The sequence below is a fragment of the Macaca nemestrina genome, chromosome 9 (genome assembly GCF_043159975.1).
Source record: "Macaca nemestrina isolate mMacNem1 chromosome 9, mMacNem.hap1, whole genome shotgun sequence".
In the NCBI taxonomy this organism is placed as follows: domain Eukaryota; kingdom Metazoa; phylum Chordata; class Mammalia; order Primates; family Cercopithecidae; genus Macaca; species Macaca nemestrina.
The window spans coordinates 66,299,261-66,315,367 of NC_092133.1; the positions used below are offsets into that span (position 1 = coordinate 66,299,261).

General features: G+C 52.3%; 1 protein-coding gene across 11 annotated transcripts in view; it reads left to right on the forward strand.

The window, feature by feature from the left end:
• Positions 1 to 16,107, forward strand: part of LOC105466084 (collagen alpha-1(XIII) chain) — an 89,026-nt gene that overhangs the window by 64,120 nt on the left and 8,799 nt on the right. For 8 of the 11 annotated variants that reach the window (XM_071069688.1, XM_011715012.3, XM_071069691.1 and 5 more), the window contains 6 exons: positions 1,532 to 1,558; positions 2,412 to 2,492; positions 5,771 to 5,806; positions 8,907 to 8,960; positions 10,467 to 10,520; positions 12,102 to 12,137. In XM_071069688.1, the coding sequence (XP_070925789.1) occupies positions 1,532 to 1,558; positions 2,412 to 2,492; positions 5,771 to 5,806; positions 8,907 to 8,960; positions 10,467 to 10,520; positions 12,102 to 12,137 (288 nt within the window). Of the gene's footprint in view, positions 1 to 1,531; positions 1,559 to 2,411; positions 2,493 to 5,770; positions 5,807 to 8,906; positions 8,961 to 10,466; positions 10,521 to 12,101; positions 12,138 to 13,495; positions 13,986 to 16,107 lie in introns of those variants that run through there. The other 3 variants (XM_011715007.3, XM_071069694.1, XM_011715013.3) reach the window with 2 other exon arrangements.

A 16,107-nucleotide genomic window follows, 5' to 3' on the forward strand; every position in this document is an offset into this window, starting at 1 on the left:
TCTGAGCCTTTTTCAGGGGATATTGTGCTGGGCAGTCACTAGCTGACCTCCAGTGGGCAACCATGTCCTCCTCCGGCCTTGCAGTCTCCAGCTGGGCCCTAGTCCCTGTCAGGAGGGAGGGCCACTTCAAGTGTAACAGGGCTCCCCTTTGGCTTTTAGGTTCCTGGGCCGCCGGGGCCAGAGGGGCCTCCCGGACCTCCGGAAAGTTTAGAGGGCTTGTCAGTGGCCAGTCCACTAATGTCCCTTCTCCATGGCAGTCACTGGGCTCAACCTGATCCTTAGTCATTATCACCTCCTCCTCCCAGGGAGGGATTTCCTAGTCTACAAACCCCGCTCCCCACTCCTTTTCCCTCCCATGTTAAACAGCACCATCCTGGGGGCACCACATTGCTTGGTTTCCTGGAAATAGCTGACTGGTAGGGCAGCCCCAGGATCCCTTGTCTATAAGCTCTGCCCAACATTTACCTCACCCTTTGCCATCAAACGTCTGCTTCTCTCAATCCTCATTTGAAAGTGACCCATCGGTCTGGCACAGTGGCTTATGCCCGTGATACCAGTCTGGCACTCTGGGAGGCTGAGGCAGGTGGATCACTTGAGTCCAGAAATTTGAGACCAGCCTGGGCAATATAGTGAAATGCTGTCTCTACTAAAAATACAAAAAATTAGCTGGGTGTGGTGTCACGCATCTGTAATCCCAGCTACTCAGGAGGCTAAGGTGGGAGAATCACCTGGGCCCCAGAGGTCAAGGCTGCAGTGAGCCAAGTTCACACCAGTGCACTCCAACCTGGGCAACCAGAGTGAGACCCTGTCTCAAAAAAAAAGAAAGAAAGAGAGGAAGGAGGGAAGGAGAGAGGGAGGGATGGAAGAAAGGAAGGAAGGAAGGAGGGAAGGAAGGAAGGAAGGAAGGAAGGAAGGAAGGAAGGAAGGAAGGAAGGAAGGAAGGAAGGAAGGAAGGAAGGAAGGAAGGAAGGAAGGAAAGAAACCCAGCCCCACTGGATTGACTTTCCTTGGCTACAGAAATATAACCACTGGACCCCTGTGCATTGCCCCTAGAGGGTCCCCAAGCACCCTGAAGCAACAGATGCTGGTCCATGCCTCTGTGTGGTTCGTGGTCCCCAAGGCACTGGTGTCCTCTGTTGTGGATGGTAGAAGTAGCAGTAGGAATAATGATAGTAGCCAATGTTTATTGAAACTTACTGGATGCCAGACACTGTTCCAAGCACTTTGCATGTATTAATTTAATGTTTGCTGTGTTACCTCTGCATCTTTCTTTCATGAGACTCTGGGTCAACCATGAGGACCACAGAGAGATTTTCTGTGAGCCCTGGCTGGAAAAGACTGGCTCAGACTATTCCCTAGGAAGCCCCAAGCATGACCTCCACTTAGCATTTCCTTCTACCTCTCATGGGCAGGGACCCCAAACCACACTCTGCACCCAAAACCCTTGCTCTTCTGTGTTCCATTTGTGGACAAGGCAGTTGTGTTAACTAGAGATGCAGTTCTAATGCACCTTGTTTTATTCCAAATGCAGGGGCTCCAAGGTGTTCCTGGACCAAAGGTAAGGAGAAGTCACATGACAGGCGCTATGTCAGTGCTAGTAGAAAAGAGGGAAAATGCACCCGAGACCAGCTGACCCTTTTTCCTAGAAGGCATTATGTGACACTCCAGCCAAGGGGGTCCAGTCAGGGCAGGGGGAAGTCCTAGGTTCCCTTTAGCATCCATCATTGACACCTGGCATGCTTTGGCTTCAGAAGCTTCCCATCCACCACCCCACAAAGTGACAGGTTAGATTCTTAGCCAATGGTTAAAATCCTTTTCCTATCAAACCTGCCCCAGCCCCTTCACTCATGCTGAGTAGAGGTGGGAGACAGATAGCAACATAGGGTGGGACCCCTCCCCGGGTCAAGCTTGGGGGGACTCTGCACTGGGCTCTCCTGGCCTCCCCTCAAGCATTTCAAATGGATGAGGGGGCTGGAGGCTGTTGGTGTGACAATGGCCCTTTCCTCGTGCCCCAGTATTCAAGAGACTTTGGGGCAGTTTGTTCTCCCAACTAGGCTGTGGGCCTCAGGGATCTGGAGGTAGCATCTCAGGCAACTAAGCAAATCTCTGTAAGGTTCCCGCTTTCCTACCATGCAGTTGGGCACCTGTGCCAAGGCCTGACCTGTGGGTTTATCCCCCCACCACCTAGTCCTTTTCTCTATGGGGCTCTCAAAGCTCCCACAGGATACATGGGCTACACACTGAGGCGGGAGTAGGCTAAGAATTCAGGGATTCTTGGTATCCTCAGCCCGCCACCCCTGACTCCTCCCTCCTCTACAAATGCCACCCCAGTCTCCAGGACCCCAGAATGCAAGAATGAATTGTATAGGACATGCCCTTGTGTGATCTCATCCCCTCTCCCTTTCCTCCAGGGGGAAGCAGGACTAGATGGAGCAAAAGGAGAGAAAGGCATCCAGGGAGAAAAAGGAGACCGTGGTCCCCTGGGACTACCCGTAAGTACCTTGGACCCAGCAAGACTGGTGGGTTCGACGGGCCAGGGGTGTGGGCTGGAACCAGGAGACAGCCACTGGAAAGCTAAGTTTCTAGAGTCTGAGCATGCAGAGCTCCACATGCTTTGGTTTTCCCACCTGGGCAAGACCGCAGGCTCTGATTCTCTTCCTCCTCTGGGCCCAGGCCCCACCTTGGTGCTGGGGAAAGGCGATGCTGAAGAGGACAGGCTCCCCCACCCCAAGGGACACTGAGCTGGTAGGGCAGCTTCAGGCCCTGCTTGAGACTGGTTCAGAAGCAATCAAAGCCTGCTGCCTTTATGGGAACCAAGCTTGGAGGGTTTGGAAGTAGTAGGACAAGGAGATAGTCTCCATTACAGTCATTTTCCCAGAGGGACCCCAAGAGAACTCCTGCTCTCCCCTCTTAAGCACTGGTCATGGCAGAAAGGCACAGACAAAGTCAGACTTTGTGGTCCCAGCAGGCCCAGGCCATTCATCTCCTGGGTTCCTGGAGATCTCTGATATCAGCCTGCCCAGAGCCAGAGGCCCCAGGTCAGAGGTGGGGAGCTGCTCGGAAGGTGTCCACATGTCATGATATGGGGCTGGGCTGGTTAGGGCTGATGGCCTCTTCACTGCCTCACCCATGTGCAGGTGAGCGCATCCCACCACCCTCCCTGGAGCCGGGGCTCCATGCCCCCTAACCCTCCCCTGAGGCTGGCATTCTTCTGGCATTCTTCCAAGAGCTGGAAGGGATGTTAGCAATCCATCTCATCATTTCACTGATGGTCCCAGAGAACAAAGTGGGTCACTGGGGGTCACATACAAAGTTGGTGGCCAAGCCAGAGGCTGCTCTGAGGCCATGGCCTTGCAAAGCAACTCCTTCCAACCACTCAGGCTTCCTCTGTCCTGGGCTCAAGGCCAGTTCCCACCCCAGGTAGCCATAACGAGCAGAGAAACAATGGAAAGCCCAGTTACCCCCACCTGGCAGAGCTTGAAGGCCTGGTTAATACAATCACAGCAACCAAACAGCAAATGCAGGAGGTATAATTATACCCTCATGAATGCATTCGACGTAGGAATATTTAAGAAGCCAATTTGCTTGACAGACTACAGAAAACTGATGACTTTAGCAGGCATTTTCCCATGTCTTACGCTGTGTCTGGAATGATTAAGTGCTCTTTACTATTAAAGAGCCTCCTGCCCCACTCAACCACACCTCTCCTTATCCACATTCACGGCCCCGACGCCCTTGATGAACACTGGAGAATTCAGTCAGGGGTTGAAATGCAAAAGGCACGGAGACCAAGCAAGTAATATTAATATAAACAAGGAAAGTGCCAGATGAAAGACAAAGTACCTACTCTATCATTAATTTTCTCACTTTTGATAGAGGCATGGGTACAAAGAAGTATTTTTTTTTTTTTTTTTAGTTTAAGTAAACAACAGAACAAGCATATTCATACAAGACAACTAACACAAACCTGAGGGAGACACTAGGGAATGGAGGGGATTGTGGTACACTAGAGACCGTTTATCCCTTTTTAAGGGGAACCGTCCCCTCTCAGCTCAGCTGACTGTTGCCTTGGAGGAAGGCGGAGCTGGTATTTCTGGATCTTCCTATTTTTCAAAGGAAGCTAAACATCTGGTGTTTTATGTGAAATCTTTCCATTTCTAACATTAGACCAAAATTATTTGCAACACTGCAGACCATACAAAATATGTCAGTGGCCCACATATGCCCTGAAAGCCTCCAATTTGTGCCTTCTGCTCCAGACCTACAAGACAACTGAGTTTTAATGCTGCATTTTTTTAAAGTACATGGATATGTAGCTACCATTCTGTTTCCAGGTTTCACCTGAATGTTTTATTCCATGTAGTAGCAGCCTGCTTCTCCAGGCATATCCTGGAGTGTTCCCCCATTTGCCCTGCAGAAGCAGTTCTCAATGCTGGCTGCACACTGGAATCCCCTGAGAGCTTTTCAAACTTACCATCACCGATCCAAACTTACCATTGGATCGGGCTGGGATGGGGTGGGACCCAGGCATGTTTTACTTAACATTGCCCCCAAGAGATTCTAATGTGCTGCCAGGGCTGAGAACCACAGCTCTCTAGCCCAGTGAGTCAAGGTCGGTCCCAGAATCGTGTGGTCCTAAATGTGAGAAGAGTCCCTGCAGAGTCCTACCCAACACCTTTTCCATGAAGAAGCAGCTCGTTGCCTCCCTCTTCTAGGGACTTCCTTTTCATTTGAAATTCTGAGGCTGAGACTCAGTTGGAAGCAGTTTTCAAGCACTCAGTCCTTACTGGGCCAGAGTATTGCCGCTGCCTTCTCCCTGACTTGTCACATTGAAATCATTAGAAAAGGGTCCCTGGGTTTTCCTGGGTGGGTTTCAGAGGCAGCTTCATAACCCAGGGTTGGAACAGGAGTGCCCCCCGCCCCCTGGCACCACCACCAACCATGTGTTTCACCGGACAAGAGCGAGTGAGGGTGCTGATAGCAGGTTGGTCTCCTAGCTTCCCACCTGCTGCCCATTTGCTCCGGGAAATGCATGGCCTTAGACCTCTGTCCCAGTCCGCTGCCTCCAAAGCCTTTGCCTACACAAGAGCCCTTGTCTGGGAGCATATGAATGGATCGAGTTTGGGTTGAGCGTCTCAGATTGTAAAGTGCCAGCGAAATGTCAAGTGTCATTTGTAATATCATCTAAGAGCCAACTCATTTCCCCAGGCTGAAGGATAAGCAGACCAACTCCTACCCAGATTTCACAACTGGGTGCTGTCACCCAGGGTTGAGACCCTCAGGGGCACCACAGCATGGCCTGGTCCAAACAGGAATGCAAAGAGGATGGGAGAGCCGTCCTCACCTGGGGCCCCTCCCCAGTGAAACCTGTCCTGGGAAGGGTGCACAGCTCTGATTCCAAGACATCTCTCCAAGCATTCCTTTCTGTATCCCTTTCCCCATAACACTGAAGGGAGAGGGGTTCCTGAGAGGGAAAAAAGGGAGAAAGGAGAGGTGGGAGTGGGAGGAGCAGGTGGCCATCCGCACCGACCTCCACCCAGCCTGCTCAGCAGCCGGCCACTGCATTCAGTGTCTCCATGTTTTCGTTGGTTTCCATGTGAATACCATCCCCTGTCCTCCCAAGCTTATTTCTCCAGTTGTGTTTGATTACCAGCATTTATGTCTGTCCAGAGTCACTGCTTTACTCACCTCTTCCCTCCCCATTGTTCCCTTTTTCTCCCTCCCAATCCTCTCTTCCCCTTCTTTTGGTCAAACTGTGCCCTTCGTCCAGGGAGCTTCAGGTTTGGACGGCAGGCCTGGGCCACCGGTGAGTGTCACTTCTCCATCACCCCTCACCCCACCCCACTCCACACCTGGCCTGTGATCCCTTTTGTCTGTCCCACTGTGACCTCATTTTCCCAGTGAATCATACCTTGTCCCACCTCTGACACCAGAAAGGTGCCATCGATGCTCTGAAGGGCCTTTTCCGACCTCTTGACCAAATATGGCTGGCCTTCATCTGAATGCCCCAGTCCACAGAATACACCCAGGGACCTCAAACCTGCCAGGTGTGGGGTGGGAAGGCCACTCCAGCAGCACCGCTCCTGATTCCAAAGGAATGCTGAGTCCAGCCTGGGTGCCCAGCCCTGGAGGTTTGAGCCATGGCCTCTCCTCACCAAACACACCAGTGTCTGTGTGTGCCCGTCATGCTGTGTTGTCTTCATGCTGTGAGCTCTGTCCATCTCCTGTCTTCCCACGAGGGCCTCCTAGTTTTGTGCAGCCACCAGTCTGGTATTTGTGGGGTAGGACAGCTTTGAAGGCTGAGGACAGAAGTAGCCTGTAGGTGCACAGAAGCCAGGCCCAGCTCTGTGTCTTATGCACATTCTGACCACTCTTGCACTGCCTATGACACCACAGCCGCCCTGCAACCCAACAAGGTGGTTCATTACAGAGCAAGTGAGGCACACTTGGGTCCTCTCTTCCTCCATTCTTTCTGATTCCAGAAAACAGGCATCATTTACTCTTGACCAGAAAGCACCTGGCCCTTCTGCTTATGACTAACAACTGAAGGATCGGAGGAAACATCCCTCCTGTCCACCTTCGGGTCCCTCCCCTGAGCGCCCTCTGAGGTCAACCTTCGCAGGGTGTTGAGCTCACTCGCCCTCAAGTCTCGAGTCCCTGCTCGGGCACCATCACGAGAGCTCTGTGTACCCAGCCACTTGCTTCCAGCCAGGGAGATCTTGCTCTGTCCTACAGAGGGCTTTCAAGGCCATGTCTGCCCATGGCCTGCATGCAGTTGTAGTTAGCTGGCTAGAGCCACCCTCAGGGGAGGCGAGACCTTGCCAGGGTTCGTGTGTGGAGCATAGGGGATGCGCTGAAGCACAGGCTCACGGGTCTTCCCAGGGGGCCGGGGGCACTTGCAACTAGCACCAAGAGAAGCCCAGAGCTTTTAGAGGTAGGGGGGTCAAGAGTGACCCCCGTGAGAGCCCCGTCTTACTGAAGCCTATTCTGTGCCCTCATACATAGGAGGTGCATAGCTTGCCTAAGATGACAGACTTCTTCAGAGCCCCCCACCTCCCTGCACTGATGGAGTTCACACCCTAAACCCTTACATGCGGAGAGCATGCCCCAGCTTCCAGGCGTTATTGTGGCTTTGCTCCTTCGCCACAGTCCCTCCGTCTCCATTCTTCCCCCACCTAGCACGCCTGTCTCAGGTGTGGGGCAGGGCTTGGGGATGATCTGTGGTTGCAATCAGAGAAACCAACACTTTCCTCTCAATGGCTTCTCCCATTTACGTTAGACCGAGGGAAAAAGTACAAATTCACACACTCCATCCCTTTGGAACTGAGGCTTTATTTTCCTCATAAAATCAGTATCCTAACTTTAAGGGAAAATGTGAGGGAAAAATAAGCCTTCCCTGCCAATATTAACATTTACTGGGCACTTCCTACACGTCAGGCTCGGCACCAAATGCTTGCTATGCATTCATGCATGGAAACCTGGCACAGTCGAGGAGGCAGACACATGTGGTACAGACGGGGAAACTGACATTCGGCAAGGCTAAGGAGCTTCTCCAATACCCAGGAATTTGTAGGCCTCCGAGGCAAGGCCAGCCAGGTGACTCCGTGGTGCTGCGCTGAACCGCTGGCCTGAGCTGACTCCTTGTTGTTTTTGAGACAGAGTCTCGCTCTGTTCCCCAGGCTGGAGCTCAGTGGCGCAATCTCAGCTCACTGCAACCTCCACCTCCAGGGTTCAAGCAATTCTCCTGCCTCAGCCTCCCAAGTAGCTGGGATTACAGGCACCCACCACCATGCCTGGCTAATTTTTGTATTTTTAGTAGAGTCGGGATTTCGCTATGTTGGCCAGACTGGTCTTGAACTCCTGACCTCAGGTGATCCGCCCATCTCAGCCTCCCAAAGTGCTAGGATTACAGGCATGAGCCACCGCGCCCGGCCTCCTTTTACTTTCTGCTGTGCCATTATGGATGCCTACAGCCTTCCTTCCTCCCTTGTGGTTGGAAAGAGGGCCCTGAGGTCGTCTTACTCCACTCTTTGTCTCCTGTGAAGTAAGTCATGCCCCACCATTCGCAGATGCATTCAGAGCACCGGAAACTGCCCACAGCCCAACCCATTCCTCCTGTCCTCATCTGAGGCCAATAGGAGATGCTGAACTAAAGACTTGGTCTGGCCAGGCTGTGAATTGGGTACCTGAGAAGATGTTGGATGAGGCCAGAGCAAGCCCTGATGCTCCATGTCTAAGCCACGTGCTCCAATGACTCCAGCGCCCCCAGCCCCGGGCTGGCAGAGCTCATGACACACCCCCCTGCCAGGCCAGTGTCGGTGCAGACATTGAGGCATCCTAATTCACCCCCAATCCAGCCAGTTCCGCAGGCCTGCGAGTGGGGCGAGAAGGCCCCGGCCAGAGGCTGAGGCCAGGGCTGTGGGTCTGCGGTGGGTGGGTGGGGTGGGCGTTGGCTGAACCACCCTCTATCGTCTGCCCCTGTGTGTGCGTCTGCATCCATCTCTGTGGCATGAAGACCCTCCCGCTGCATGTGGAGCTGCAACAGCAAAGAGGGTGCCAGCCCCCGGCCCCTGCCCCGGGATGGGTCCACTCCCTCCCAAGTGCTTCTGGGAGCAAAACTAAGCAACCATTCTCCCACCGTTTTCAGCCTTGGCAAGCTTGGTTGTGAAGCAAAAGGGTTTCAGTCCACGAATCTGGCTCTGAGGCATGGGGAGGTGCTCTCTCCCCAACAGCCCCTGAACCCAAAGAGGATCACGGCCCAGTCGAATGACTGCCCTGAACGAGCCTGGCCTCGCCAACCCTGAAAACTGGGCCTTGGACCTTGCTCATCTCCAGGCATTGGGTGGGGCACCCAGGGCTCCCCAGCATGTGGGGACCCTCACCTCTGCTTTCTTTCCCCTCCCCAGGGTACTCCAGGACCAATTGGAGTTCCAGGCCCAGCAGGACCAAAGGGCGAGAGGGTGAGTGTTAGTGAACCACAGGGGCCCAGGCGGCCAGGAGGGAGGGGCAGTGAGCCAGGAGCCCAGGCGGCCAGTAGGGAGGGGCAGGTCTGGGACCCAACACCAGGGGTCTCAGCCCTCATGCCTTCCTTCTTACATCTCTTCTTCTGTCATCCTCACAGCAGCCTGGGACAGGGGGGCTGGTTGTGTAGTTATGAGTCAATTAGACTTGGAGGGATAAAGGAGGTGGAGAGGCCAGGCATGTTGGCTCACACCGGTGATCCCAACACTCTGGGAAGCCAGGGTGGGAGGATCACTTGAGCTCAGGAGTCTGAAAGCAGCCTGGACAACATAGTGAGACCCTGACTCTATAAAAATTATTTTTTAATTAGCCAGGCATGATGGTGCGCACCTCTAGTCCTAGCTACTTAGGAGGCTGAGGCAGGAGGATCAGTTGAGCCCAGGAAGTGGAGGTTGCAGTGAACCATTATTGTATTACTGCACTCCGGCCTAGGAGACAAAGCAAGGTCCTATCTCTATTTAAAAAAAAAAAAGAAAAAGAAAAAGAAAAAAGAGGAAAAGAAAAAAAAGGAATTGGAGAACTTCCTCCACTTTGGCTTCTAGCCACCTTGTGTCCATCTCAGGTTCAGTCTGGCAAGGCCCTGGGTGCCATTGTCACTGGACATGCCTCAACTTTGTAATGATTTAGAGAAACAGCATGGAACAGAGGGCCAGGTGGTGTTTAGATCATTCCTGGAGGACAGCAAGAAGTCAGGAGGCCAGAGCCATAGGCCAGGCTCCCATGGTCGCTGTCAAGGGACATTGGCCATGTCATAGGACTTGCAGTTCCAGGCCTGTCCTGCTGAAATGGGCATGCCCAAGGATGAGGGTGGAAGGCGTCGGCTGAGTGGAGGCAGGGGAGTTGTGTGTCTTTCTATATCAGCTCCTCCCAGCCAGCCCCTGGGTTCTACACACTCAGGGCTCAGAGGTCCCTGCGTGGACATCCATCGAGTTCTCTGCCTGCATGGGCAGTTCCCTGCACTCCCCATCTGCCCATCTTGCTGGCTGTGTCTCAGATGGTGAGGGCAGGAGCTTCTGCAGAGGGCGCAAGCTTCTCTGTGACCACTAGCTTGGGGAAATCAGGAGGCTGCTCTGAGGGGTGACCCTTGAGGCTCCGGAGAAGAAGCAAAGCTCTCTTTCTCTTCCCTTTCTCTTCCCCTGCCTTCCTGCTCGGCTTTCTTCTCCCCTGCTTCTGCCTCAGGCCAGCCAGGCCCAGGACCCCACTGGTCATTCTGGGGGGCCTTAGGGGATAGGCTGTGCTGGAGGGAGAGTGAGGGGGGCTTCTGAGCCCCCTCCCCAAGGCAGTGTTCGCATCAGCATCGCCCCACCTTTCCCACAGCCCTTGCTTCCTGGAGGGCTCTTGAGGGGACTGGAGAGGTTTCTTGTGTTTCATACCAAAGTAGAAAATGGCAAGAAAGATTGTTACCACGTCTGGGAGGATTCATGCATTTCTTTCTCCCATTTCAGGGCAGCAAAGGAGACCCTGGGATGACAGGACCAACGGGAGCAGCTGGGCTTCCTGTGAGTCTCTTGGGATCAGAGGTTCCTCTCCTCCCACCCCTGCCCCCATTAGAAACACCCAGGGGCGGTTGGGCGCAGTGGCTCATGCCTGTAATCCCAGCTCTTTGGGGGCTGAGGCAGGCGGATCACAAGGTCAGGAGATAGAGATTATCCTGGCCAACATGGTGAAACCCCGTCTCTACTAAAAATACAAAATTTAGCCAGGTGTGGTGGTGCACGCCTGTAATCCCAGCTACTCGGAAGGCTGAGGCAGGAGAATCGCTTGAACCCAGGAGCTGGAGGTTGCAGTAAGCCAAGATCGCACCATTGCACTCCAGCCTGGGTGAACGACCAAGACTCCACCTCAAAAAAGCAAACACACAGACCAAAAAAAAACAAACACCCAGGGCCTGGAGCAGCACAAATCCAGGGCCGAGGGAGAACTCTCATTTCCATGACAGAGGAAGCTGCCAAGAGGCAACTGGTGAAGGGCTAGCATGCCCTGCTGGGCACTGTGCTGTGAGAGGACCAGGGCTCTGCCACGTGGACCCTGTAATGGGATGTGAGCCTCTCCCACTGTGTTAAGTGCAGCCTGGCCTCAGTAATGAGTGTGTCACGGCCCCTGCCCTCAGGAGGGGCAGAATCAAATCCAGACCCCTGTGATAGGAGAGGCTTCATGAGCGGAGCAGCTTCCCAGGGGAGCTGGGCCTTGCAGGGGACACCTGGCTTTCCATCGCAGCACGCTTTCCTACCACTGTGTTACAGAAGTTGGGTGTCTGCCTGCAAGAGCCCATACCTTAGTTTCCCATCCACTGGAGGCTGTGTGTGTTGGCCAGGTACGCACTTCTGGGCCAGGCTTGCCTCATGCTAAATTCCCCTAGCTATAGAATGAAGAGCATTTTGCACCTTGAAAAGAGGGTCTAGCAAGAGCCTGGCAGGAATGCCTTGGGAACTCCCCTCTGCCAAGAGCGTTCCTGGCCCCCGGCAAGTGCATCCTCAGAACTGACCCCTCACCCGAGGTAGTGACCTCGGGAGAACCCAGTCACAGTCCAGGACCTGGGCTGGAGAGGCGAGAAAACCAGAACTGTGTTCTCTCTTTTTTTTTGAGATGGAGTCTCACTCTGTCACCAGGCTGGAGTGCAGTGGCATGATCTCGGTTCACTGCAAACTCTGCCTCCCAGGTTCAAGCGATTCTCCTGCCTCAGCCTCCAGAGTAGCTCAGACTACAGGTGCCCACCACCACGCCCAGCTAATTTTTTTTGTATTTTTCGTAGAGACAGGCTTTCACCTTGTTGGTCAGAATGGTTTCAATCTCTTGACCTCGTGATCCTCCTGCCTCAGCCTCCCAAAGTGCTGGGATTATAGGCGTGAGCCACCGCGCCCGGCCTGAAGTGTGTTCTCGGCTTTGCCCAGAACTCATCATTTGCCTCTAGGTCAAGTTTTCTGAGCGATTTGCTTCTGTCCCCTTTCTGTATAATGAGAATAATTAAACCTGTCTCCGGTGAGTGAGGCATCGGGAGTTTGATGAACCTGGAAGAAAGCACTGTACAGCCGGCCTGTGTGTCCTCATTAACATGCCTTTGTTCCTCCGATCTCTTGCAGGGTTTACATGGACCACCCGGGGACAAGGGAAACCGGGTGAGTCTGAGCCCCCGCACTCGCACTCTGGTTACTAATGTCTTCATGCTGGGGTGGAATGATCAATCGGTGATTCCTGACCAACATAGCAAACAGTTTTTCCTGATAAGTCATGCTAAATTGAAAGGCTTTACAAGCAGGGCCTTAACCCGTGGCATGTATGGAGCCCAGGGCCTGATCCTCACATGGAAGCACGTATTTTTCCACACAGCAAGGAGAGACTGAATCCCACGGCAGCCACAGCTTAGCATTGCTATCCAGTAACAAGAGCCATGTGTCCAGCTCTTTCTAGGTTGCCCTGATCGTGGGCCCCTATATGATCACTTTATATCCATTGCTACCTTGTCCTCGCCTTCTGAAACTTGGTTTTGCCAGGCATTCCGGGCCACTGGTGAGAGAAAATAAATTCCAGCTCCAAGAACAAGCAGACAGCTGTTGGAAGCAGCCAACCGTTTTTAAAAATATTACAGCCACTATTTCTCTTGGAAAGAGTTGGCAGGGCTCTGAAAGGACATGTGCCTTCTCAGACTCTTGCTGTCCCTTTGGTTTCTGCCATCGTCGCCAGGACACACTTACCAAATGCCCGTGGCACCCACAGCCATGTAATGGGCTATGTCACCTGCCACGACCTTCAGCATTTGGGCCCAGCAGGGAGAATTTCACTACATTTGACCAAGAGATGGCCTTTGGGTTCCCCTCTGGAGGGTCTCATCTGCTGCCGCATCATGGGGCTTCCTGGAGTTGGGGGCACACCCCCTACAAGCCAAGTATGTCTTCTAGCGGGTCCTAAAATCCCAGGCGCTTAGAGGAGAAGGAACAGATGGAGAAACAAGGCCCAGACGATGATTATGTGTTCTGGGTTCCCATGGAGAGTTAGAGGCAGAGCACACGGTCTCCAGAACCCAGGTCTTTTGGCTGATCTTTGCACACTGACACCATGTTCATGCACAGAAAGTGCGCAAATGCCTATGCTCATCTGACGAGTGAATTCCATTCTCTTCAATTCAAGATCTATTTACTGAGCACTCCCATTTTCCTAAGTGCTCTCCACTGGCAGCTGGTCAAGAGCAACTCAGTTTGTCCCTCATCTTCTATAAACAAGAGGGAGCAGCAACGCCACCCCTGCCCATGGCAAGACCAGGTCTGGAAACCGCCAGAATAAACAGACCTGCTTCCAGATGCTCTAAGGCACTCTGTGAAGGACTTTCCTTAGTGTGACATCAAAGGATTTAGGCTTCTAAAATCTTTGATCATTCCACCTCTTCATTGGCGTCCTAACTTCCTTTCAAATGTCTTTCTGACGTGTTCTAGTTTTCTTTATTAAATTCAATTAGTATTTTCTAAACCTCCTTCTTCAGACTTTTTCAGTTGGCTGGAGACACTGAGCCGTCTGAAGGCTTCAAAATTGGCCCTTCGAGGGACGGTGACCATGTTGCTCTACAGGTGGAGGCAGGACAAGTACCCTTGTCACACACAGAGGGAGGGAGGGGGCTGGCGGCTCTGATGCTGCAGCAGCTGAGGTTATCGAGTCATTCGTGGAGGCCCCAGGAATCAGTGGGAAAGTATGTCTATTCCCCCTCCCCTTCCTGATGTGTGACACACTTTCCTCCATCCCCTTTACAAATTAGGAATGTGTCCCTTAGTAAAAGTCAAGTTCAGAAAACAGTGAGGTGGCACGCACCTTTCTTTCGAGCACACCATGAAGAGCCAATTGACTTATTCCCAAAGAGCAGGTTTCCAACTCCAGGGCAGCTTGTTCTCTTCATTCCAGGGATTTGGCTCTCAGGATGCCCGAATGTCCTGAAAGAGTCCCCTCTCAGTCTTGCCTCCCCATTCTGACCTTTTTTGCTTTTTCTTTGAGATGGAGTCTTGCTCTTTCACCAGGCTGGAGTGCAGTGGCGCGATCTCGGCTCACTGCAACCTCCGCCCCCCAGGTTCGAGCGATTCCCCTGCCTTAGCCTCCTGAGTAGCTGGGACTACAGGTGTGCACCACCACACCTGGCTAATTTTTTTTTTTTATTTTTTTTTTTTTATTTTAGTAGATACGGGGTTTCACCATGTTGGCCAGGCTGGTTTCGAACTCCTGACCTCAAGTGATCTGCCTGCCTCGGCCTCCCAAAGTGCTGGAATTACAGACATGAACCACCACGCATGGCCCTGAGATTTGTTTTATCTTACAGTGAACCAAGATACAACCTTAAAAGTATGCTTCTCCATGTCCCACCAAAGGATGGCCTCAGAACCTCTTTCCTGTTCATGGAAGGAAAGTCCTTGTCATGATGGGCAAAGGCCCAGAGCCCCAGACCAGGAGCTTTCTAAGGACACACAAGCCAGTGGAAAGAATATCCTGACCTTGTCACTAAGGGTGCTTCCCCTTTCCCCTAAGTAGCTCTGTGAATTTGGCCCAGGAGCCACCTTTAGGCTAAGAAATCAGTCAAAGGATAAAGGGTGGCATGAATCTGGCAATAAAATCATTCAGGAAAATTGGGTGTTACTGTGGAGCTGCCTGCAAACCAGCCAGCTGAAAAGGTCTGTGCGCATGCAGTGCGGCTGCTTCTGCAATCTGAGATGCCCAGCTTTGGGGGGTGGGGGGGTGCATGCATGTGTGTGTGTGTGTGTGTGTGCGTGTGTGTGTGTGCATGTGTGTGTGTGTGTGCATGTGTGTGTGTATGTCTCACTTCCTAAGTCCGTCTTGTCTCCTCACCTCTTCCTCCTCCACTATCTCTTTTGGCCTCTTCCTTTACTCCTTCACCCCCCAGATATGTTCATTCCATTATAATAATCCCACGTCCTTCATCCTTTCCCCTCCCCCTCACCAGCTTTCAGTTTATCTCCTCCAAAGTCCACTGTTAGACATTTACTTATGTTTTTAAGAAGCCTTTGCCCCTTGACTTTATTTGCCCCTTTATTCCTTACCAGCTAGGGTTCCCTCTTTGCAATGGGTCTCTTTTGTGTCACTGTCTGGGGGTGGCAGGCAGGGAGAATGCAGGTGACGTTACTACTCTAATAGCCTCAAAGGACACCGGATTTGGGGCAATTGTGCAGATTCTTAGAACACAATGTCCCATAGTGTCCGTTACCTGTTGTGAAAGTCTGGAACGCGCCAACCCTCTGTTACACCCAGGGTATCCTGGACCTGGGATCCCCCACTCTGACAGATTTGCCGACTTTCTTCATTAGGAAATTGCTCATGACCCAGAGAATGAGGGGCCACCCTCCTGAGAGAGTTTGCCAGGGGGCTTCCACACCCAGATAGCTAGTGGTTTTGCTGGTCTACCATTTGGGGATGATTTGTGCCATGATGTTCTTGCTGGCAGACAAAACTTCAGGCCGATGGGAATATACCCAATATGTGCATATATATTTAAACACATGGCATTTTCTAAGTAACGATTTGCATTTTCAGAACATTCATTTAGAATAATGCACTGGCAATTGCAGACAACCTCTGAAATAGAGAAATTTGAATAATTTCTGAAGATCTGGAGAAACATCAAAAATATTATTTTGTTTGCTTGTTTGCTTGAGACAGAGTCTCGCTCTGTCACCCAGGCTGGAGTGCAGTGGCACAATCTCGACTCACTGCAACCTCTGCCTCCTGGGTTCAAGCAATTCTCCTGCCTCAGCCTCCCAAGTAGCTGGGATTACAGGCTTGTGCCACCACATCTAGCTAATTTTTGTATTTTCAGTAGAGACAGGGTTTTGCCACGTTGGCCAGGCTAGTCTCGAACTCCTGACCTCTGGTGATCTGCCTGCCTTGGCCTCTCAAAGTGCTGGGATTACAGACATGAGCCACCTCGCCCAGCCAAAAATATTCTTATCCTCTGCCTTCCTCTAATGAACATCTACCCTGCAGCCTTCCACTGCAGGAACACTGCACATGACAACTTCTGACCCCAACCTTTGGCTCCTATACTGGCTAAAAAGAAATCATAACCATTATTATCATTATGAAGCAGCTGTCATTTAC